This window comes from Electrophorus electricus, chromosome 17, assembly GCF_041902795.1.
Source record: "Electrophorus electricus isolate QZ-2024a chromosome 17, ASM4190279v1, whole genome shotgun sequence".
NCBI classification, from domain to species: Eukaryota; Metazoa; Chordata; class Actinopteri; order Gymnotiformes; family Gymnotidae; genus Electrophorus; species Electrophorus electricus.
The window spans coordinates 15,907,214-15,931,781 of NC_137513.1; the positions used below are offsets into that span (position 1 = coordinate 15,907,214).

The window sequence follows — 24,568 nt, forward strand, 5'->3', positions numbered from 1 at the left end:
CACTCAGCTTTTTTTAAGCTGTTCCCTGTGAGATGTACCTGTTAAGAGCATTGCTTAGGTGTGTAACGATGTTCCCTACTCCAGCACTTCGAACCTCAGTTGTTCTATTCGCTGTATGTGGCCTGTAGAGCAATTGGAAGGAAAGGAACTATGTGGATCTCATTAAAAAAAATAAAAAATTTATATATATATATATATATATATATATATATATATATATATATATATATATATATATATATATATATTAATGTACCAGCAGTCTTGTTTACCTTATCTTTTTAAAGTTTTGATCGTCAATAAAAAACCGTAATGACCAAGCAAGGCGTCATTGGCACCATAAGCAACGCAGTTTACAGCCCATTCGAAGTCCGCTAATACAGTAGGCTCACGCCATGCATGTAGTTTAGGCAAACTTTTGTTTTAGCTGCAGTGCGCTTTAACCTAACATTATATGAGTGCAGAGATATTGCATAGTAAACGTAGTCTGACTACACGATATCGTTATGCTGTTACTTCGTTATAGGCAAACCGAGTGAAGTACAAGTAAATGAAGTCGGTGTGCACGTTACAGCGCCCCCCACGTGCGGTTCACGGACACGTTCGCTTTAGCTCTGTATCTAGCGAGTCTTTTGTGTGTGTAGAGAGCACTGGCAAACCTCGCTTCTCTTGGGTTAGATTGAACAGCTACGCCACAGCTGCACCTACACGACACACACATCTACTCTCAGCCGTCCAAACAGAGTAACAGCAACGCTTTTACCGCATGCTCTTGTTTCCGTAAAAGCCGAGGCAGTTAGTTCAACTGCATTTGTCTATTTGATGACAACTAAGACACTGGTTCGTTTAAAAGTTTTTATCCAAACCGCGAACGGATGTGAGGTGTAAAAGTGAGGTTCTTTTTCCTTCATCGCACTCCAGTTTTACCTTCTAGTTTCTCGTCGCACCTTCTTTGTAATCGGGAAAACGAATTCAAGTGGGAAAGCGGGAGTTGATGTTTTTACTGAAATGGACGTGAGATTTTATCCACCTCCACCACAACCACCATCAGCAACAGATCCTTCCCGACTGGGACAGTCGCACTATTCGGATCCTTCGTATTGCAATAAGGTAGGCAAACCCACCATATCGTGTGCTTTTAATCTCTTCTTTAGATAATTTAAAAGGCACTTTTCATCAAGTTCTTTATGGACAACGTGCACTACGTGCTTAAACAGTTTCTGGTCCCGCTCTTAAGAACTGATCAAAGTTCCTAGTTAACTTAGTGTCAGACTCGCAGCGAGCGTTTGGAGAAAGTCGTGGGGATTAACACGGGAAACCGTAAATTAGCTGCGCAATAACCCCTCATTTTCGTCTTTAAAACCTTTGTTGCTCTGTTTGCCCGTGTACACTGTAACGAAGCTGTCTTGGAAGTACTCTTACGAGTTATCGCGAAGCAATGCACGGAGGAAACGTCGCATCCTAATTAAGTTGGTTGCTTGCCCCCGAACACCTGCTCACTTCTCCTAATTCAACATTTCTAGTTAAAAACATGCACATCAACTCTTTGCTGGTAGGATCTATTTTTGATCTAAGTGTCCTAGCTATCTTCATTGTTTTCTGATTTTTTAAAAACCTAATTAATCGTATTATGGTTGTGACATTTTAATCTGTGGACCAGTGACAACTTTAATACACGTCAGGTTCTCAAAGCCCCCCAAGAAACAACGGAGCTATGTCGTATTGTCTTTCTCCTGTTCCTTGTAATGATGGTGCTGTTACTTTGTGTGTGTGTGTGTGTGTGTGTGTGTGTGTGTGTGTGTGTGTGTGTGTGTTTGAATAAGGAGGGGGTAGAGTTTCTGTGGGGTGATGGAGTGGGGGTTGGGGGTTGCATTATTCTTTTCAGTGTCTCTTGATTCACTGCTATAGGTCTCATATCCATGTCTAAGGGAAGTCGCATTGTCATATGTACATTCAAGGTTTCCTCGTTGAATCTTACAAGTGGAGGCCAGTTACATACACAATTTGTTAACAAGTCATTAAAATTATTTTGTTTTTGTCCTTGGTTAAGTAAGGTTAGATGTAAACTTAAATGTTATATGTTCTGTGGAGCTAAAAGCCACATGTTTGTAGTGTCTGTACAGTTGAGAGAGGAGTGAGAGCTTTCAGATATTATCTATACAGTGTAATTTTTATGTAGAAGCAAGTCTGACTATATCAACTCCACTTGGTTTTTCATCCTTTTAGCAATTCAGAGAGCATGGAAGGAGGGTGAGTGTGCAGGAGAGAACAGGGTTTCTTATGAGGATGAGGGAGCGACAGAGAGAGAGAATGAGAAAGAGAGCAGGCAAGGGAGGGTGTGGGAAGAGACAGAAACAGGGAGAGAGCAGAAATGGAAAGAGGAGCATAGAGGAGCAGAAGAAAGTGAGGGAAAGAGAGAGGAGAAAAAGAGAGAAAGGGACCATAGCTGTGCAAACAAGTGTGATTGTGACAGTGGTGTGTGGTATCTCCAGAATAAACAGAGAAACTGATGGTATGTGGCTAAATGTGGCTCCCTCTGGCAGTGGAGTGAATCCAGGCTAGGCGTTCACTGTTCAATGGCCCATCTGACTACTGTTCTGTCATCCCTGGCTTTTCCACTACCACTAGCCTAACCACACTGCCAGAGTTCGGACTCATTTAGACTTGATTGGCTACAGACGTTTCATTATGGAATTCAGTTGTAGCTTTTAATTTTCAAGCTCTTATTTTTACTTTTTTGAGTTATGAGTTAGTTGTTCACTCTTGATGCTTTTATGCATATGCCTGGATCAGTCTTTTCTGGGACGTTCACGAAGGCAGACAGACGAACTGTGCATGTATTCAAATAGGCATCAGCGTTGTTCCTTAAGAAGTTTCTTGTGCAGTTCTGAAAATATCAGGTCACTGGACTGCAGGTCAGTCAGTTAGTTGGTCAGTTAGTCAGGCAGGTTCGAGCAGCTTTAATATTTTAAGGACTTTGTGAAATTTTTGCTTTTTTGTCTCAGCTGCCGAGCATCACGAGCTTTTCTGAGCCGCACCTGTGGCGAGAGTGATGCAGTGATAAGGCATTGCTTGTGTCCTGCCCAAAGTATGGGGGGGGGGGGGTCATGGGATTTGGCTCCTGGCCATTAATGGCCAAAAAAGCTACTCTGAAATAGCAGGTCCATATCGAAGGCACGATTTATTTCATGCCTAATGACTTTCAGCTGGCACTCTCCTTGCTGGTTTAATGGAGTTTGGAGGCCCTGAAGTTATTACAGTGAGTGAGATAATACACGCAAGCTGTTAACATGACCCATGAGTCATTGTGTTTTAAGCCTGTTCGTGACACGGTTGGACGAGGGCACAGCTCTTGTATACGAGGTTCCTTAGGTTCATTACACAACGTTGGAGGGACAAGGATGATTAAAGGTGTAGTCAGATCGTGATTGTGAACGTCGATCGCGAGGCTCATTGTAACTGCTTGGGCTGCAGTGACCATGTAGCTGCTGTAGTTGGCTACAGGTAAAGATGAGTCTCAGTATGGCTTCAAAGGTTCAAACCAAAACTGTGCCTATACTGAGTAATGCTCAAGAGTTACACTGGGGATAACACATGTGTATGCGCACACACACAAAATGCCTTAAAATTCCCAAAACTGTGCCCAAAGATCTATGTCCAATACTAAGAATGGGCACAGGTCTTATCCTATGTATATCAGGCAGAGTTCCTTCTCACTTCTCTGTAATTTGTTAAATTAAAAACAGTGCCAAATAAGAGATTGCATTAAATGATTTTATATATACTCCTGTCATAAACATGAACTAAGTATTCACCTATAGTGCCCCTTTTAGCCATTTCTAAACACTCAGGGCTTGGTGTGTTGACACTTGCCCTCATTGAAATTATTCACTACAATTCCAGTAATCAAAATGGGCATTGGAGGGGAGCAGCATGTGGATGATGTGGGTAAATGTGGTTCAGAAAAAGCCCAACTGTTCTTTAAGCAAGGACAATGTGCACAGACACTGTGCACTTTTTGACATCCATTATTCATGCTTATGTATAAATGATTATAGTCCATTTTTTAAAAACATGAAAGAGGACTTTGAGTGCAAAATTTGTTTGCAGAGTTTGAGTATAAGGCTAAACTATTAATTGCATACATGTCAATTTTTTAATAACAGATATGCTATATTGCCCTTCGAGCAGGTCAGTGGAATATTTTTCATTATTCATGATTTTTTGCTTACCAATAAAAGAGTACAGTGCTATTATTCAGCACTAATCTGAAAGTTTGGATGTCAGCTAACGCCACAGTTCAAAGTAATTCACACTATGTTAGTTGAGAATAGTAATATTTGAAGTAGTCAAAACCTCCAAAGAGTTTGCTCCACTTTGAGTGCATTCCAATTGTGAGTTATAATCTTAAGAAGATTGCATTAAAAATGAATAAGAAAACATTTGTTTATGTTTTCAGCCAATGAGACACACTTCATTGTGTGTGTGTGTGTGTGTGTGTGTGTGTGTGTGTGTGTGTGTGTGTATTACCAGACATTATTCAGATATTTTAAATCAAGTAAAAATTACTGATGTCTTTGGTGAACTTGGAAATCTGAGGGTCCTAGAATGTCAGTTGTGACATAATATATGCTCATTTTGGTGGGGGGACAGTCAAGAATAGGACCCTCAATACCCAATACTCAAGTCCTTGACTGTCTTTCCAAGTGGCAGCAACAGACCAATGATGTGAACTGAATGTCTGAACTGATTTGATTTGGCTAAAATGAGGACAGGAGAAACCAGAGAGAGAGGCACAGGGAGTGAGAGAGAGAGACAGAGAGGGAGAGATGGAGAGGGAGAGAGAAACAGACAGACTCATTCACTATCACTCCAATGCTCTCCATTTGTCAGGTCAGTGCTCTGCCGAAAGAGTGAAGTGATGACAGGTTGTAGGCCTGAGTAGCCCTCTCCTCTTTCTTCTGTCTCTGCATTTAGAGCATTGATCGAGAGGGAGAGCACCATCTGAGCTCACTCTTAAACATGAGTGGAGATAAATCAGTCCAGGTTTCCTTTCATACCCCACCATTCACATGCAGATGGCCCAATGCTAAGTACTGAAAGCATATCAAAAAATTCAAAATTATTTATTGCAGCTGGCTGGCCAAACCAAATTGATGTACTTGATACAGTCTGAGAAGTATGCAAGGAACATGTGGATATAAGAAAGTAGGATTTCTAGCACAAAATCTAATATTCTTTGCCATGTGTGCTCTATTAACATTGAGTAACAAAGCTAATTATGTGCTTTGAACCTACTCGTGGAATGGCAGTTCTCATGAAAACTCATCAGCCACAGCCAGACTTCCACTGTACTGTATGAAACTTGTCCTTCTTCTGAAGGATATCTGTGAGTTTTTCCTGAGTCAATAGCTTAAGTCAACAACACACAGGCAGGTCACACATGGGCGTAATTGTCATAAATGTGAGATGTTTGTTCTGGTTGTGATCTTTGCCCATGTTCTGGCCAGGATCAAGATACATGTGTAGAACTGAAAAATGGTTATTAGCAATTAGAGCAACATAATATGTTTTGTATGATTTTTAGTAAAGTTTCATAAAGTGCTGCTTTAATAAACCTCATGGAAAGAGCAAGACCTAGGTTCACATATAGTTAGGCTGAAATGATGCCTTTTGAGGTCATGGTGGTTGAGCAGGTTTTAAGATGTTTATGAGAGCATTTAGTTGAAGAATGTGATGCAGAAATTTATATTAGAATGCACCGCCAAGTGTGCCATAGGTGCTGGGTGTCACATGTTCCATTTAGTCCAGCAGTGTGCTTTTCACATGGCTGGTCCTTATTGTGTTTCCAAAGAGAAAACAGTCATTCTCAGTATCTGTATGACATGGCAGAGACCAGTGAACCACATCTGAATAAGCACAGTGTTTTAATCCAAACTCATAGCTAGGCTCTGCTAGTTTGTATCATTAAGAGCCATTTCTGACCTTGCATGTTACAAAGATGTTACAAATGTTAAACCTGAGGGCATTTGTTTCATTTCTTCCCTATGATCTGTAACATGTGAGCGGTATTAAGTGTGCACTGTTGCTCCTAGAGAGATTTGAAAATTTAGCACCTAAACAGTGACTCAAGGCATACATTGTCAGTTCATCTTACTTGCCAAAAAAGAGATCCTTATATATTGGGGGCCCAGTCTAATTGCTGCAGAGTTCGGCCTCGTCGGTAACAAAAGCCATTACTGTTTTGAGCTCCCGTTCAGCGGCAGGCAGGCACGGTTCACTGGCTACTGTCAAAAAGGATTTACTTCTGATCGACAGCACCAGAGGAATGTGAATGGAGTTCTTAATTACGTATCATGTGTTCATATTGGTGGGTGGAGGGCTTGAGGGTTGGGGGGCACACACGGCAACGCATACAGCTCATTACGACTCTACAGGTCGCCGTCGCGTTTGGCACAGCAACACAAAAAGGCACACACAAACATACTTGCCATTATACAGTGTAATTTTCAAGAAAGGCTATGTATCACACATATCAAAGCTTGTGTTTGTTGCTGTCTGACATATCTGGCTTTCGACACACATACATTATTTATTTCACAGCAATGAACAGGGAATGTAACTATTCTGCGTAGTTGACCTACTACGTGAACGTCAAGCAGACACTTTTCACAGCTTATGACGTGTCTGTGTATGTGTGCACTAAGGTGATAGAAAAGTCAACACCAAAGTCTTGAATTACATGATTGCATATACACTAGGTACACAGATGCAAAAGACTTGGGATATGTATAAAGGTACCAGATTTACATTCAGTAACTGAATGGATTGGTGGGAGTTAAAAGACATGTCCAGCTGTTAAGTGGCGTTCTATTGTGCACCCACAGTTATAACATGTGATATGTACATGGCAAAACAAATAGCTAAAGTAGCTCCTAGCGTTTCCATGGGGAACATGCCAACTAATTTTACAAACTCTCTTATGCCTAAGCCTTTAAAGGGTTGGTATGATTTATGTGTTTGTGAAGGACATACTGTCAAGTTTGCTTACTAGTGTGATTTGAAAGCTACCATGTGATGAATTGGTAGTCATTAGTTCACAGTCATATCAGCTCATAGACCCCAGTTTGGCTTGTCATACACACAAATACACAATAATTAACACAAAAAAACTAATTTGCTCTCTTTCTCTTGTCTCTTTGTAAACTGTGACTGAATAAAAAATTATAACCTCTTCTGAATAAAGTATGTTTTGAAGTTTTCTACAAAGCACGTTGTGGCAAAGGTGAATGACAGCAAGTAATAAACAGGCAATAAACAGGTGCCCTGATCACCAGACCAAAGACCTTGCTCTGGCATAGCAGTCAGAGCACCCATTGACAGTCTCTGTCAGTCCACTGCCTTCCCCTTCAGGGAGCACTTTACCCCTTCCATGGGTCCTTCATACTCCAGCCCTTCATCATCCAGGGTCATGCCCATGTCCCTCACCAGGGTTCACAAACTGGGCTTTATACCATCCCCATAACTGCAGGGGGTGGGTTCCTTCTGGCACCATGTGTGGCTAAGGTGGAGAGCAGCAACCCCACCAGAGTCTCGAATAAACACGTACCCTGACCACCTGACCAAAGTGCGAGCTCCCTGGCACTTTTGGTCTGGTGGTCAGGGCACATGTTTACCACCTGTTGGACGTGGGTTGGAGACCCAGGTATGGTTGTTGCCTTCAGCCTGCCTTTGTCACCCATATTCCATGCTACCTCAACACACTGGGGTGTTATGTTAGAAATCAGAAATTATATTTCCCTCTGCTCTCCCCATGGAATCTACCAAATGACCTCAGAACAGAAAAAAACTGACAGCTCAGAAATCCATGTTTTATAAATAACACTAAATGGCAAATGAGATCTAGGCCATGCATGAAGTAGGTTCTTATTAACTGGCGACTGCAGGATTCTGTGGTGCAACTGGAAATTGTGAAGATGCTTCTCTGTATTTTTTGCTAGAGTACCAAATCTACTGAGAACCCCTGGCACACCTTGTTTTGTCATTAAGGCCTGCAATTTCAGCTGTTAATTGCAGTTGTTGGTAATTAGTGCATTTCAGCACACCTGTGTGAACACCTGTGGTTTGTATAAAATGGTCTCTCGGGTGGCATGGAGTCACATGAGCTGTGGAGTCACGTGAGCTGTGGAGCCAAGATGGCTTTGAGTTTGGGAAGTGCATGTGCAGCACAAACATTCCCATGAATGGCCTCTTATTTGGTGAGTCAGAAGCACTTATACATGCTTATACTGAAATTGCTGGCACATGTGTCAAGTAGGAACAGCTGTAATTGTGGCCTTTAGCAGTAGCTAATTGCAGCCCCAGAAACTGTGATTTTGATTTGTATGTATTAATTGAGCAGCCCCATTTGACCACACAGAATTTCAGTTACACCTGTCTGAGAAGCTGTACCTAAATTACTGAAACAAGGAAAATAGCCATAGAGATTGACATTGAAGTGAGATGATTCTCCAAGAGGGGAGTCTATACAAATGCTGTAACACATAAATAAGTAGATGCTCAAAGAGGAGTGGCTCAGTAAATAGGATTGAAGAGGCAATCTCAGCCAATCAGCAGAGCCAAGCCATGGAGCGCGTGGGTACTTTGAGATATCACAAGCCGTCATTAGCACCAGAGGCAGAAAAAATTTTCACCTTCAAGAGTGTTTAGTCTGCTTTAACTGCACTCCAACTGTGATCTAACATGGCTATAAACACGTTACTAGCATAAGATAGAAAATTAGCAGTGGTTTATATACTAACGGCTTTGTGTTTACATCATTCACAATGTTGATTGTTTATCCCAGCTGTATCTGTGGTTCTGTGCAATTTGAATGAACTCATCTTAATGCTCTGGCTGTGCTTGCTACAGTGTAAGATTATTCCTTCAATATAATTAGCTTTCTATCCCTGCTTCTACATTAAACAGAGTAGTGTGGCAGAGAAAATGCCAGAAGATCAACTCATTAAGTAGCTGAACATAATGATCATAAAATCTGGACATGTGTTCATTCTGTTTTGGCTGGAGGAATGGGTTTTTGTCCGCCCTGCCATGCACATCGAGAAAACTCTGGCACAAATCTCTGATTTCGATTCAGCCGAGGCTTCTCTTTTTTGGGCCTGCTTTGCGCAATGACAGTCCACATATGAATGGTTGATTAGACTCCCAGTTTGAGAAAACATCCCAACAGATGGCTGTGGGAAAAGCGATCCAGAATAGCTTAATTGTTTGGTTTAATCTCACTATGAAACATATTGCAATCATTTTCGCATAAAGGCGTTTTTTTTTTTCCCTCAGAATTCACGCAATGAAAGTTGTGGTGCATGTCCAGACTTTCTGAAGTGGTGGGAAAATATAACTACCAGTCTTGGTTGCCCTTAGTCTGACTTCTCCCTTCTTTAAAGCAGCCTCCCTGTGGCAGTATGTCTGTGCTCCTCATGTGTTGTGCTGCCGCATACACATCTTTATGTATTTACCTTTATGTATTTATTCAATCCCCACCATTGTTCAATGTGCTATATTTGTCTTTTTGTGTTTTCATTCTTTGTGCATGTTTGTTTATGAGGACAGAAGTCAGCTCTGTGTGTGTGTGTGTGTGTGTGTGTGTGTGTGTGTGTGATTTAGACCTCTAACAATGGTGCAAGCTTTTCCATTGTGTAGCGCTACAGCATGGAAGGGTCTTGCACAAATGGTTGTCAAGGTAGCCACACACAGTACCTTTGTCCGAGAGCATGTCCTGGCCTTTGTGCGTCCATCTGTAGGTTCACTAGTAGTCTGATGTGTGTACTCTGACTCCGCCCATCCTTTGGTGTTTAGGTGGCACCTGTCAGGCTCCTGATGCTTGCCTCCTGTGCTCGAGAAGGTGGCACTTCGTGGTCCCAGCCCCTGCCTTGTGGCAAGCATCAGATCAGGTTTCACAGGGAGTGGACCAGGTGGCTTCCACATCTCTCCACTGGCAAACATGATCGTCAGAATGGACTTTACTCCAGAGAGCTTGTCATTAGTGGTAATCAACACCTGTAGGTGTAAACCACTACTGTGCTCTTGTATGGTTAGGATCTGGGGTCTGTAGCCTAAATCTGTTTTCTAGTATGAAGATTTGTGTTGCGTGGATTGTTTGATGCTGAGGCTTTTTGTGCCTGATGTGGGTAGAAGAACTGAAGGAGAGAACATTTCAACAAGGCTCCCTTTATTTTTGTGTATTTTGTGTCTTCACTGTGGTCTTTGAACAGCTGTGTTTGAGCTTAGAATCGACCCAAAATAGCAAACCTTAAAAGTGTAATTGCACGCTTGACTCGCCGAGAAATTCCTCCTACTCCTCACTCATGGTCTGGGGAAGCGCTTTGAAGCAAGTCATGTTATGTATGAGGTTGAGGATGATAGATGTGTTTGGGCGTTTACCCTGGTTAGGGAGAGATAAGATATAGAATATTTTTAAATGATCAGATGACACCTTAAATCACACAATTAAAATCCCTTAAAACAGGTTGTCATACATGAACTGTTAGAAATCAACACATATCATTTCGCACAACTGAGCAGTTTAGCCCAGCTTGAGAAGTACCAGACTTTGTAAAGTGGTTGGAAGAGAGGGTAATGCAAACAGACTTAAATGTTAGCAGAAGATGTCTGAAGTCAAAGGCACTGAATACAGGGCTCATTTCAACAGGACACCAGAATAAAGTCATACTCAATTTTCTTTCGTATTACTCATACATTCATAACACTTTGCTGCTGAAACATAAAAACCGGACCAAAAAACCTCCTGCAATCCCATTTGTTTCATTAAAAAGAGGTCTGAAAACTTTGTGGTTAGATCAAGTTGGACCTGAAACTGCTATTTTCAAACCACTTCAGGTAATTCATTTTTGAGTGAAATGCTTTGAACTCTAACTCTCATTTTTAAACAAACTGTGACTTTAAATAGGAAATGGGCTTTATTTTCCAATGAAGCTCAGGGTACTGGTTTGCTGTGTAAAAAAAAAAAAAAAAAGAAGATATGTCAGAATCACTGTGAAAGTTTCCAGCATATCTGTGATGTAGTGCAAATGAGTCTGTCATCACAAACATTACACAGGATTTATAAGTTCATGAATCGAAGAGACTTGAGGCCCTTAAGCCTCAAGCATTAAACTTTGCCCATGTAAATGCAAATGAGGACTACACAGGTGTTTCATGTGCTCTTTTACAAGCTGTGAATGGTTGCTTTTTCCAGTTCCATAACTTGATACGTTTGTTTCATTGCAGTACAAGCTAACCTCAGATGTATAGTCCTGTATGTTGCTGAAGGGCTAATCAGGAGTGAGTGGTCCCTTGTTTGACAGCAGTAGCTGCACTGCAGCACTCTACAAAGAAGGCTCTGAGGAGGGAGAAAGACATTTCAAACACACATTCTCTCTCACACACACACATAGAGAGAGAGAGAGAGAGAGAGAGAGAGAGAGAGAGTGAGAGTGAGTGAGAAAGACAGAGTGAGAGAGAAATATATGACTCTAGGTTAGATGAGGACCAGCTGCACAATTGTAATTAAACATGGGCAAAGAAAACCACACAAACAAATGAACCTTGAGTCATGGGTCTTGGCACACACACACGCACACACAGAAAGATGGTGTCAGAGCCTCTTACAGGTGGTTGAAACGTGAAATTGGTTGGTGGAAGACAAATGAAGCACCTTGTAAACATGTCAGGCAGAAAGTTAATGCTTCTACTTCAGCCAGCCGAGATCAGGCAGCTGCATTCACGGTTTGACACGAAGAGTTTCTCTCTGAGCAGGCTGGAAATTGAAAGAGCCTCTTATAGACCCAGAGTACTTAAAGAAACTGAAATATTGATATAATTACATGCCAGTATGGTGAGCTTCTTAATGTAGAAAGTGTGGATGCAAAAACAGATGTTTCCGCCTCAGTCTTAGGTTTTATTGTTGATTCACTCAAAATTAATTACAAAAGCGATTGGGAGAGTGTAAACAAAGAGAACCATTGCTATAAGCCAGATGGAAATGTTCACATGCAATTGATTTTTATCTGTTGTAGTTATGGGGAAGCAGTGCTGGAGTTGTGGTGCGGTTCTTGTACACATGATCTCTTCACCTTAGGTTTGTTTGTCCAATCTTTTGTAGGTACATTTTTTTTTATTTCACCAAAGTATACAGTCTAAGTGAAGAGTTTGAGTTCATTTGGGCATTCAGGTTGGTCCATAATTAATATTTTGTCAGAGATATTTTCAACAAGTCAGCTAATACGTTAGCTATTTGAATACATTCGTTTGTTTAGTAGATCATTTGCAACCATGGCAACACAGTTCCCAAAGTATAAGATAAGGCAGAAAGGCCTATTGTAGTGCTATATGGTTATAAACAGTTCCTGTTAATCAATGACTTAATGTAAAAACAGTGTAATGATGGTAAATAAATTCAGTGAACCAGTGTAAAACTTGATCTGTACAGCAGCAAGGTAGAAACAGTCCAGCCTTGCGCTCATAATCCGGGCTAAATTCCCCTAGAAAATACTGAGCATTAGACGTTTTTCCTGCATTCTGATAAAGGTGATATTCCCAATTATCTCCAAGCTGTGGTGTAGTCAACACTGCACCCACACTCATTTAAATCAACCCATACATTTCTTAATGTGTGAATAGCAGACACTTGCGAGTGGCCTGTAGAGATGACTCGTGGCAGTGACCAAGGTTTTACTTGTTTGCTTGCTTGCTTGCTTGTTGAGGCATCTCACTGGCCCAGTGGCATTAATGTGTATATGGTTTCCCAGTAGGAGAGCTAATTAACAGGAAGTTGTTGTGGTCGTGCACTCAGATAGGACAACTTGTGGTCAGGCATCACTGATGCTTATAACTCAACCTACCCCACCCCCACCCCACCACGTGGCAGCTGGAGAGGAAGCACTGCACCTTGGCAACAGCCAAGAGGAGCTCAACAGAATGGCAATGCCACTTAGTTTCTCTTCAGTACAATAGAAATACCAACTCTAGCATCCCGGTACTCATTGTCACCATTGTTTTAATGTGGGAAGATAATAAAAATGAATAAACAGTTGTCTAAACTTTTTCTATATATATATATATATATATATATATATATATATATATATATATATATATATATATATATATATATATATATATATATATATATATATATACATACACACACACACACACACACACACACACACACACACACAAGAAGGCAAGAGGATATGCAAAGCTGCTTTGTGATAGTGGCTGCTGTTAAGCACTATATGAATTTGACTCTGAAAATAATTTTGACTATGTAACCTTTTTTTTTTTTTTCTCTCTTATATATCAGGTATACATTGTGCCAAAAAAGGACTTTGATCAAAACTTTTAACTGAGGATCGATTCAGAAAGAAATACTGAGAGCAGAAGTATTGATATATCAACCTGTATATGCTCATTCCAACTTCTCAAAGCTAGGAATATTGCAGCATATTCAGTCTCTCACCTAAGACAAGTGCCGCTTAACAGTCTGTTCAAAATTCAGCAGTAGTGCTGCCAAATAAGACAAATGCACTTTATTTGCTAGAAAGTGTGTCATCCAAGCCTAACAGCCTAATCTAACTCATTAAAGACATTCAAGAGAGCCATCTTCTGATTTTCCTATCACTGGCCCAAAATAAGCAATTCTGTTTAAATCCAGAAAACCCGAGTGAGAGGATTGTTTGGATTTATTACACCAAGTGGCTTGAGCTTATAAAGAGTGGGTCACATCCACGTTGCCTTCACACTGAGAGGTGGTGGTGTGCTGATAACGCTTTCAGAGGATCAAGCACTGCGATAGTGATTGTTCAGTGCAGTGCAGAGCAGTGTGCTTCATGACACAGTGGGCACATAGAGAGGCCAGCATGTGAATCTCGCCAGCTCCTGCTGCGAGCTTTTGTCAAATGAAGAAGCCCTGTTCAAGAGCGCAGGGCTTCCTGCCCCCCCCACCAATACTTGTTTTGCTGAGGGGGATCGGAGGAGCAGGCCCAGCTTTCAAACAGGCCTCTTTTAATTTGCTATCATTCCTCCAAATACACCCAGCATCACCCTCCGTCAGTAACTTGTCAGATTAAATGATGGACTAATGGCTTGATTTTTCAGGATATTCCACTTAATTATCTAGTGTGTTTTTTCAAATTAGCCACAAAATGAACATGATTCTCTTTGTTGTTATCCACATTTCCACCAGATGGCAAGAGCTCTGTTATTGATTAGTAACTGTAAGTTGAACTAAATGCAATTGATAGAGTTCATTAAGTTTTCCTTCAGAGGCATACGTGGTTGTTAAAACTGACTTGTTAGCTGCGCTTGACATGTGGTGAGTTACTTTCTCTATGTCAGTTATGTGTCACAAGGGCTCTTCATAATTTAAAGCTAGGCCAATTCATATAAGACAACATTCAAGGCATCCCATTAGGAAATAAAGACCCAAATTTTGTGGAAGGTTAAATTTCAGTTCTCTGTACTGCAAGCTGGTGCTGATTCCTTTTTTTACTTCACAATAGCAGAAAAGGCCGTTTATTTTGGGCCATTTTTGACTGTGGTGCACAAAGGTCAGAGCTCCCGATTTCCGTCTCGCTCAGAATACAAAGACACTGACAAACATGCTCATCTTTTCAGCACATCGAACCTGTTGGTGTCCCTTTGAGGTCTATTGGTGTTGCAATAACTGCATTTTGTGTAGTCTACCTCTCTGCAGTAAGGATGGAAAGAAGTTAAAGAACATGTTTTTGTTGTTTCATTTCTTTGTTTTTTGCTGGAGAGAGATCCTCTGTTGAAAGTGCTAAGACTTGTCAGGGGCCCATGTCTGTCAGAAATACTACCCAACATAAATACCCACAAACTCCAATGAGGGGCTTGTGACTACATGCCAGGGTTGGAACACAACAGCACACCTGCTGTGAGTATATATGACTGGTATGGATGATTAATGCTCACAGGATTTGTTAAGGATGGGTACTACTGGACTGTGCAGGAAAAAAAATAAAAATAAATCAAAATACATTTGTATATATATATATATATATATATATATATATATAGTACATGCCATTATATAGACAAAAGACAGAGCTCTTTTCTGCATCTTGAAGTTCCTAAACTGTCATTGATCTCAGTGTATGTAGTGTTAGTCAAAAGAAGGTCTCTTAAGCAGTACAATTCTCCACAGTACTCGAGTAATGAACAGGTTAAAAATGGTTGCAAAAAAGGTGATTATAGCCTGATAGCAAGTTAGTTTATATAACTAGCTTTATCCTGCTTAAAGAGTTCCGCGTCATTAATGAGCACCAGACACCATTACTACTACTGGAAAGTAGCGTACATGCACATGCAGGCACAACTTGTTGAGTTAAAAATAACCTGACCTACCTTTCAGCTGTAAACATCCTCGAGCAAGCCGAAATGCTTAAACACACTCCCAGATGAGTTAAATACTGCTGACCCTACACAGCTGCATCAAAATTTGCACTATTTATCAAAGCGCAGAAATTAAACCCCCACTCAAGACAAAGAGAACTGTTGTCTTTTGGCCACAGTGCTGCAAGAAAACACTTGTACAAAATAACCTTATCAAACCAAATTTTCCTCTCAGCCAGTCGTAAAATAAAGCAATTAATTGTCTGTGTCACTCACTATCTATTGGTCTCTGGTGAAATATGTCTTAATTTACAGGAGCTCAGTCGGGTTGCCTGGAGCAGGGAATTATGATACACTGTAATTTTGTCTCACTCTGAAAGGAGATTTAACAAGCTAGTGGCTGCTTGCTCCAAAACTCAATCATTCTTATGCCTTCTGCCTTTCTTTTCTAGCTGGGTTGTGTTTCTGATGGGTCTCAGTGTTCCAGCATAACTAAGTACCTGGTAAAGAGGATAAAAAGAACATTAAAGGTAGCTAATGGTTTAAAAGCTAATTCACAGCCCCTGTTTAATTGTGCCAGCATATTATAGCATGCATGATTACCACAGCTACGTGGGCCCTGATAACAGGGGCCAGCATCATACAGCCTTCATAGCAGTGAGGGTTCCAGCAATCAGCATTACATGCTGAAAGTTTCCCGCTCTACCAGAGGAGGCACCAGAGAGAAGGAGGGCAGCAGCCACGTGTCAGCATTCATTAATCATTAAACCAATCAACGCAAATGTTTCCCAGATGCTTGGTGGTAATCTGAGTGGTTGATGTTCTTGTTACTTGGATGAAACTGGAGAGCTGGATCATCATGTTATCCTTGATACACAAATCACCATTCAAATATGAGCCACTAAGTTCCAGTGTGCTATGTTGAGCTCTTGTGGAGTTGCTCTTAGGTTCTTGAGGGGTTTTTTTTTTTTTTTCGTTCACTGGGTGGTGGGTGTGAAACTTGGGTTTATTCCCCATTAGTAATCAGTTGGGAGAAAACTTTTAATGATGAAATAGTGTTTTAAAAGTAATGGGTGGGAATACCTTACATACTATAGGAAACACCCTGTGTGGAACTGCTGTTCAATGAGAAATTGCACCAATCCGATAAAAGCTAGCCTGTGATTTATTCCTTATCCCTATCTCGAGCTGGAATGTCAGAGTGCCACTGTAGGTAGTGCGGAAAGTCACACATTCTGGCAGTAATAAATTACAGAGGTGGAACAGGGATGAAGATGCTTTCAGTTCAGCTCCCAGCTCTCAGAAAATTGCCATTTTGAGGATGAGACCCAAAAGAAAAAACTGAAAAAAAAAAACAAAAAGAAAAAAAAAAAAACGAAAATCACTTTGTGCTGTAATACAGTACAGACAAAGGTTATTCATCAGGAGGATGATTTGAAGTCAAAGATGACTGCCACTCTTGATATAGAAAGCTTGTGAGCAAAGGGAGAAACACTCGTCTCTCTTTCTGTCTCTCTTCCTCTCGCTCTCTCTCTTCTCTCCATGGCGACCCTGACCCACTTTTGTGGCTGCTTATTATTCAGGCTAGGGTTTATCCATGGAAAGAATGTGTGTAATTTGGTTTGACAACAAACCACCGCAGGTTCTTCTCAGAGATGGGCTAGCTGTCGTGCTATCGACAGTGCCTTCTATTCACTTTTTAAAAATTATTTTTTAGAAAAAGAAATCCTGAAAACATAATGTAGTCATATCTGGGGAATAAGCTATCATTTTCTTCACAGGATCCATATGAATGTGCATCTTTCATAGGGCACTATTGCTTTTAGTAACTGTGTTTGACCTTTAAGATTTCTGCAAAAATGAAACTGGGTGAAAACCCTTCTATTTGGTTTTATCAAATACATCCACACATTCTTCTCTGTTTAACTCTGTTGCAGGACTTTTTTTGCGAAATGCTCCTCACCATGCTTTGTAAACGTTGACATGTTCTGAAAGAAGAGTTTCAGCAGGGATTGCAGGGATGGTCGAGGGATGGTAAAGATGCCTATGTTGGATGTTGACGTCATTTGCCAGAAGATCAGGGCAGAAATGAAGAGCTTGGCTGGCATGTATCCAAGGCTGCATTTGCATATAAAAAGCAGGCATGGAAATATTCTTTATTGGCTGAAATAGTGATGCTGTATCTCAATGTCTGTCTACGCCAATGTGCCAAGTTCAAGAGGAGGTCGTGAAGGCCACGTGGGCAGTCTTGTCTGCTATGTCATATGGACATGCTTTCAAGTCATATGCTATAGTGCTGAAGACAGTTAGATGACAAGAGACCACCATGCAATCTTTTGCTGAATCCAGCATCTATAACAGGACTGCAATGTCTATTCATTTTATTTGTCATCCTGTGCGGGTTTATGCATTAGGGCCTGGTTGAGGCCTGAGGTTGTGGTACTGCACACAGAATGTCTGAATTATGGATTTTGTGTTTTCTCTTGGTTTTGGGCTCATTCTCTAGCAATGTCCAGAAAAACAGTTATAGTAACCAAGTGACAAAATAAGATTGTCTGTGTACATTCCTGTTCAAACCACACCCATCTCTGTTTTAATCTTGAAGACCTTTCACATTTAAAACGAAATGTGCCTTAGAGAACACAGGCATAATGTGGTTGTTATGCTTGTGTTTGGAGCTTATTTTTTGATTCAAGTTTATTTTCTTACTGACTGCTAACATATTGCTAGGGGAAAAAAAAGAGATTCAGAGATCCAAAGATAATTTGCTATTTGGTTTCCATCTATCCTCATATTTTCTCATTGCATACATTGCTGCCTAAGGGTGCATTTTTGGCGGATGCACATTTGCTCATATTGCAATTTATCCCAAATAAGATTTGATTTATGTGTTGCCATCGGTGTTTTACCAGCTCTGAGCATTTTTGATGTTCAGAGAGCTGGAGCTAAAACACAGCCTCAGAGTTTTGCGTTTATGAAGCACTTTCTTTTTTTGAAGACATTATAACCATTTCTGCCAGTTAAAGAGGTTTTTATAATATATATTTTAGGGGACCCATCTAGTCCAGCAGCCCAAAGTTCGACATAAAAGGCTAAGAAAATGAGGGGAGGTGGGGGTGAGTGTGTTTGAAACGCAGGGTGTGGAGAGAATACAGACACACACTTTGATTTTCCCAGACCCTGACCTTCCATAAGAAACTGATGAGGAATGAAATTGGTTCCAGTCTCCTGAAAAGAAAAAAAAAGAAGCTCTGATTCACATCTGGATATCTGCAAGAGGAAAATCACACACTCTGGCACACAGTGTTACATACACACACACATACTGAGAGAGAGAAACAATGTCCTGGTTGGTGTTCCAAAAAAAACAGAAGAAAAAAAAAGATATTCCTCCCTTCAAGGAAATGTGCACTTGTCATTCAGTAGGGAGCACAGACTACCCCACTAACAATTAGAACCCATTTTTACTGAACAATTTCACTGATTTTACTGCCTGAACCCTTTTCAAAGTGAAAGCATCACCGAAAAGATGATGCCATCCACATCTGCGTCACACAAAACGAATACATGGCAATAAAGTCAGAGGACAGGTGCAATGCCGGAAATAGGATTCATTCTATTTGATTACAGTATGTATCAGCGAGCAGGGGATATGTCACTTCCAGACACATCAACCTGTGCCAGAGAAGCAAATGCATAAAGCCAATTTGACAAAGAGGTCAATATACGGCAGCCAATAAAAAAGGAATCTACAAGATCTGTCAGGACCCATAAACATCAGAATAATGGCCTCACTGTTCAACAAATACATTCAGTTGGCTCCTCTCTCTTTTCTTATTTGCTTTGCTGGATCATTTTTAGATGTATATTTTTTTTGTTGCATTTTTTTTCTTTCTATTCACAAAGTAATTGAAGTCAAAGATGATACATGGGGCTGGTGAAAAGTATTCCATAGCAGTGGTGAAACGCTAGTCGTTTCCTTGCGAAAAGCAATCACTGGTGATGATGTCGGACACATTGATTGCATGCAAGTTGCATGATTATGTTCAGCACCAGGCATTCTGATGGCCCCATATCTCGTTACCTCTCTTCCTGAATGGCAGCCATTTTGATTGGGCTCCACTAAATCAAAAGACAGCGCTGCTTGAACCAACTCTCGTGCCCTTGTCTTTTAACAATAGATGTATGGTAAAAGCTTTATGGTATAAACAGTGCATGATTCCTGCTGTACGGCAGCGAAATACCTATGAGAAGTGAGTTAAAAATGGGAGTGGTAGGTAACATGCTGTTTTGTGTACCCAGTATGCTACAGTCTGTCTTGTTAAAACAGTCCTAACCAGTATGTTTGGAGTATCGGTAATGTATCTCTCCCTGTTCTGCCCCTCTTCTGGTTTCACTGTTCACACTGGACCAGTATGATATGAATAATGTAGAGAATTGGATCTTATTACCACCCTCAGATATAGAATACTGATTACTGTATACCATTTACATAAAATTATCTCTTATGAAAGGTAAGGAATTATTTCTTTCAATGGTTAAAGTTGTGTTAATTTTTGATAAGACAAATTAGGTTTCAGTTGCATGAAATGGCCTTGAATGTTAAATTTATGGAACTTTGTATTACAATTTAGCATCTCAAAAATGGCACCTATTGTAATATATTTTAGTCTCTGAGGGATTGCTTTTGTGATCTGTTTTTCCATACACTATGGAATACTACTGGTTTACTAGTTTAAAGCTATAGCTTGCATGCTTTTACAGTGAAAGTGTGTGTTAAATAAATGGTGTTGCACTGCGCAGATAAGTCTACTGTAAAGAAAAAAAAAATGAATAAAAAACATGCAGCTGAACAAAAGAAAGATGTTAGTCCTGGTGTGTGTATATCCAAGTTAGATTCAAACTTAAAACTGCCACATGGAACAGGATATAAAGGTCAGTTTACAATGCATTGACCGTGGCTTTAACCTTATGTCTTTACAGAATTTAAGAAGCATTTATTTCATTGTCCAGTTCCTGAATAACCAACTTGTTCCAATCCAGTATTTAATTGACCCACATTTTGTAGCATAGCTTCTGAAAGCAAAACATGTGTTTAACATGTTTCACATGATTTTCCTAAAATATAACACAATGAAGGAAACATGTTAATTCCCACTTTGGATTAATCGCTATCCAATCTTGAATGTTCTATCTCACAGGCACTGCTGATTAGTGGACTCACTTATGCAGTAACTCTACACATCCCAGATTCTGATAGGAGATGTAGAATGGCCAGTGGTGTGTAAGCTTGGCAAGTTCTGGTTCCTCCACCTCCTCAATAGCTAGCACTCTTATATAATGGCGTATGTACACTGTGTGTGTGTGTGTGAGAGGAATGGGGGCAGTTGTCAAGAGGATGCAAAAGATTAGCAAAAGTGTTTCTGTTTGTAGATATTTTATTTTCAAAACCTGGTGGCTTTCAGAATGCCCTGTCAGTTATGTACAGATAGCACTAACCTTATAACTCACTGTACACACCTGAACCACGTTGTGGATAATTGCTGCTCTTTTGATTCTGACCAGGGCACAGCATACATAGGTTAGAGGAGAAAAGATGACAAAGCACGCAGCAGAGCCCTGCACCTCTGCTAACAGTAGGCATATTGGCAGCTACAGTTGATGTAGTAAATTGCTGACACAACCATTCTTTTAAATGACATTATAATATTAACAAGTGAGCGTTTTTAAACCACCCCTCCCCACCACCCTACACACTCATTCAGAACCGGGGGAGTCATTTAAGGATGAACAGCTTAATTACACCTCTAATAAGTGTTGCCACAGACTTTCGGGGTATCTTTCCGGGAGAAGACTAGCATGTCATTTGCCTCCTCCCCCACAGGAACTCTACCTATTAATCATAATGAGGAATTTGTTAGCATGTGGTCGTGTCAGTTCAGATCAATTTCTTTTACACAGCTTCCTGCAAAGCAGCCAGATGCCCAGGCATTGTGCAGCGGGGATCGATTTACAGTCACAGGACCATTAGGCCCCGTTTTGTTTTTTTGTTGTTTTTGTCATTTGATAGGCCATTTGCATCGGCATGGCAGCTGCTAAACGCAGCTTCAGCACGGCTCTCCTACCTGCTAACGCGGATACCTTTCTCTCTGTCCCCCTCCACATCAAAACTAAGCACTTTTTAATAGCGTGCTCGAATGCTACAGGCCCGTGGTCTGACGCTACCCCCCGCACAAGTTGTTTATTATCTTCCGAAACCTGCTCCTGGCGCTGTTTAGTCTGTCGTAATCCCTCAAGCATTGAGACAACATCAGCGGCGATAATAAATGGATTCCAGCTAGCCGCAAGACGAAGGTCCTGCCTTGCGCGACTTGGAGCAACCTCTGCCGTAACTGTCTCGAGCAGCTCGGAAAATTAAGCGCGAGAATGCCAAGGTTTGCCAACTGTTGCTGGATGTACGTGACGGAAGCTCCGCAGTTTCTCTCCTGCACCCATGACTACCTCACGCTTTCCATCGGCACATTCATATGCAAATCGGGCTTGATAGACAAAGACTATGAGGGAGGTGGGGACGTGATTCAGACTCCAGCAAAATAAAGAAAATGAGTATGAAGGTGATTATTGTGGTTGTTGACTGTAGCTCTTGTAGTGCCTTTAAAGCATACCAAATAACTTGCCTATTGGAAGAACTGAGACATTGAAGCCAAAAACAAAAATGTCTGAAACTCCAAAGTTGCAACAGATTTTATTTTTCTCAAAACTCAGTAACCATCAAGGGTGCCTCTGGATTAAAATGTTTTCTTCTTAGTTTCCAATATGAAAGGTGCCACAGAATGCGCTTATTCAATATTTTTAAATTATCTATATAGTAGGTATGTGACTTCTGTCAGAGTGAAAAATGCCAAAATGCGGTTTTATCTACCCATTTACAGCACCTTTATTCAGCCCTGGGGGGATTTATGAATAATTGATAAGCTCTGCGCTGATTGGCTGGGTTACGTCGAGGTACACGACGTCCCAACAGCATTAACAGGTCAAAAGCAGTCGGTCGGTAACTGTCTGAGGAAAGTTGAGCGTTTAGGCTTTTAGCTGTATAAGTACGAGCATCGGAGGATATTTCAGTTTTCAAAGTGATTAGCTAACAGGTTGACTAGCTGCATGTCTTGTCAAATAACAACTGATTCCAGTTTAGTTGTGTAGAGACTATAAGCCTAGATGGGATATCCCGCAACCGAACTAGGTTAGCTAGCTGAGTTAACCTGTTTTGTGGATGGAACACAGATTAAATTAGACATTTACTTGACAAAGGGGTTGACATCTTATATTGTAGATTTATATACAACAACACAGACTATTTATCTGAATGATATACAACATATAACATGGTTACACGTTTATATAGCTTTTTTTTCCAGTACCCATGGACAGGCAAGAAAATAACCTAGATTTCTTAACGCTAATTGGCTAAAATGGCATCAGTTAGCTATGCTCTCTGCGTCTCGTCAACAAAACGTTTAGGCATCCAACCTTATATGTTTGAACCTATACTGGAATATAACGCAGGCTATTTCTTTGAATGGGACGCGGGAAGTAAAATAAAATGAACCTCAATGAAAATAAACTAGCCCAACGTTAGGGCATACTATTTAGATATTTAGAACTTCCTAGAAGCCAACGACAGCCTTATTAGCTAGCTAGGCAGTTGCTTTCTATCTCGACAACACAAATTAAATTAAGCATTTAGGTCACTGAAACGTTCAATCTAAGACGATTTGGCTTCAACTGACAAAAATTGAATAAAATCACATGGCCAGTGTCTCTAGCTAACTACTTAAAGGTTGGGGGCGGGATTGTGTTGCCAATAAAGTTGGAACTGCCCCTCTTTACAATATCAAACGCTGAGCGAAGCCTTATCAATATTGTCTAAGGTTTGAGAAACTGCCAAGAGTGAAATGTGCAGCGCAAACTATCAACATGGATCCTATTAAATATGAACATCAATCAGTTGACCCAGCAGTACAAGAACTGTAGAAAGCTCTCCTTATTCAACTATGCCAACGTAAATAGTTTTACATTCTATGACACCTTTAAAGTGTTGGCATGTCTGCTTGACACTGAACCTGATGGTGTTTCAGAAGGCTCTTTTGCATGATTTAAGAACAGGCTGACCTCAGATCAACCTAATCACATTAATCACAATCAATAAGCTAGCATGAAATTAACTGTCATCTTTGCGCAAAAACTAATCAGAGTGGTCCATCAAAGCATACGCATAAAAGGTCACAATGTGATAGGCTTTCATTAGAATTATTACTGTTCCATTTCCATAGAATTAGCCAGAGCAGCACTAATGCAGTAAGATGTCCTGCTTGAATGGGCAGAAATGCAAACATTTAGGTACTGGCAGTTTTCATCTATGTGTCACTGAGTTTCCATTCTCCCTCTCCCCTTCGTCATCTCTTTATTATTCTCTATCTCTTCTCTCCTGTTTCTAAGTATGTCTTCTCTCTCTCTCTCTCTTGCTCTTGCTCTCGCTCTCTCATCAAATATCCATGAGGGCTTTTGTATCCATTTGGATTCAGAGCTAAACTCGTGCAGTGAGATAGGCCTGTAATGGGGGGGGGAGGAATGATAATGCCTACCCCCTCTTACTCTCCGTCAGCTGAAAACACCGCTGATTTCTGCTTTTGATATTAATCAAACTTCTTTCATCACTTTTAAATCAACGTTCCTGTGGATGCTAAAGAGAGAAGGGCTGGTGATTTGGCATCTGGCAAGCTTCTGTCATAAGCCTGTCAGCATAATTTGCTTTGTAGTCTATGTGTGTGTGTGTGTGTGTGTACTGAAAGAACTAGAATAGCGTCCTTACCCAGGTGTGTAGCACAGCTGGGTTTTTAGTCTCAGTGGTCCAGTGGCATCATAGACACACGGTGATGTTTTGCTTCTAAATCTGTCAACCTGTAGCACACGGTTGTGTGGACAGCACTTGGTTTACATAGACAATATATACATAAACATGCACATATTTCCTGTATGCCAGTTAATGTATTGCGTGTTGTTTTTTGACATCAGACTTAGTGTGTCACTTCACCTGCTCATTTCCAGGTCCAGGCTTCTGTCTCCTCTTTATCACTCTGTTCAGATGAAAGGATTT

At 40.7% G+C, this 24,568-nt stretch overlaps 1 protein-coding gene across 2 annotated transcripts in view; it reads left to right on the forward strand.

The window, feature by feature from the left end:
• The first annotated feature begins 629 nt into the window (after positions 1-629).
• tox (thymocyte selection-associated high mobility group box) overlaps positions 630-24,568 on the forward strand; it is a 49,912-nt gene continuing 25,973 nt past the window's right edge. For both annotated transcript variants that reach the window (XM_027027287.3, XM_027027296.3), the window contains exon 1: positions 630-1,110. In XM_027027287.3, coding sequence (XP_026883088.1) covers positions 1,009-1,110 — 102 coding nt within the window. In that variant the 5' untranslated portion in view covers positions 630-1,008. The remainder of the gene's footprint in view (positions 1,111-24,568) is intronic.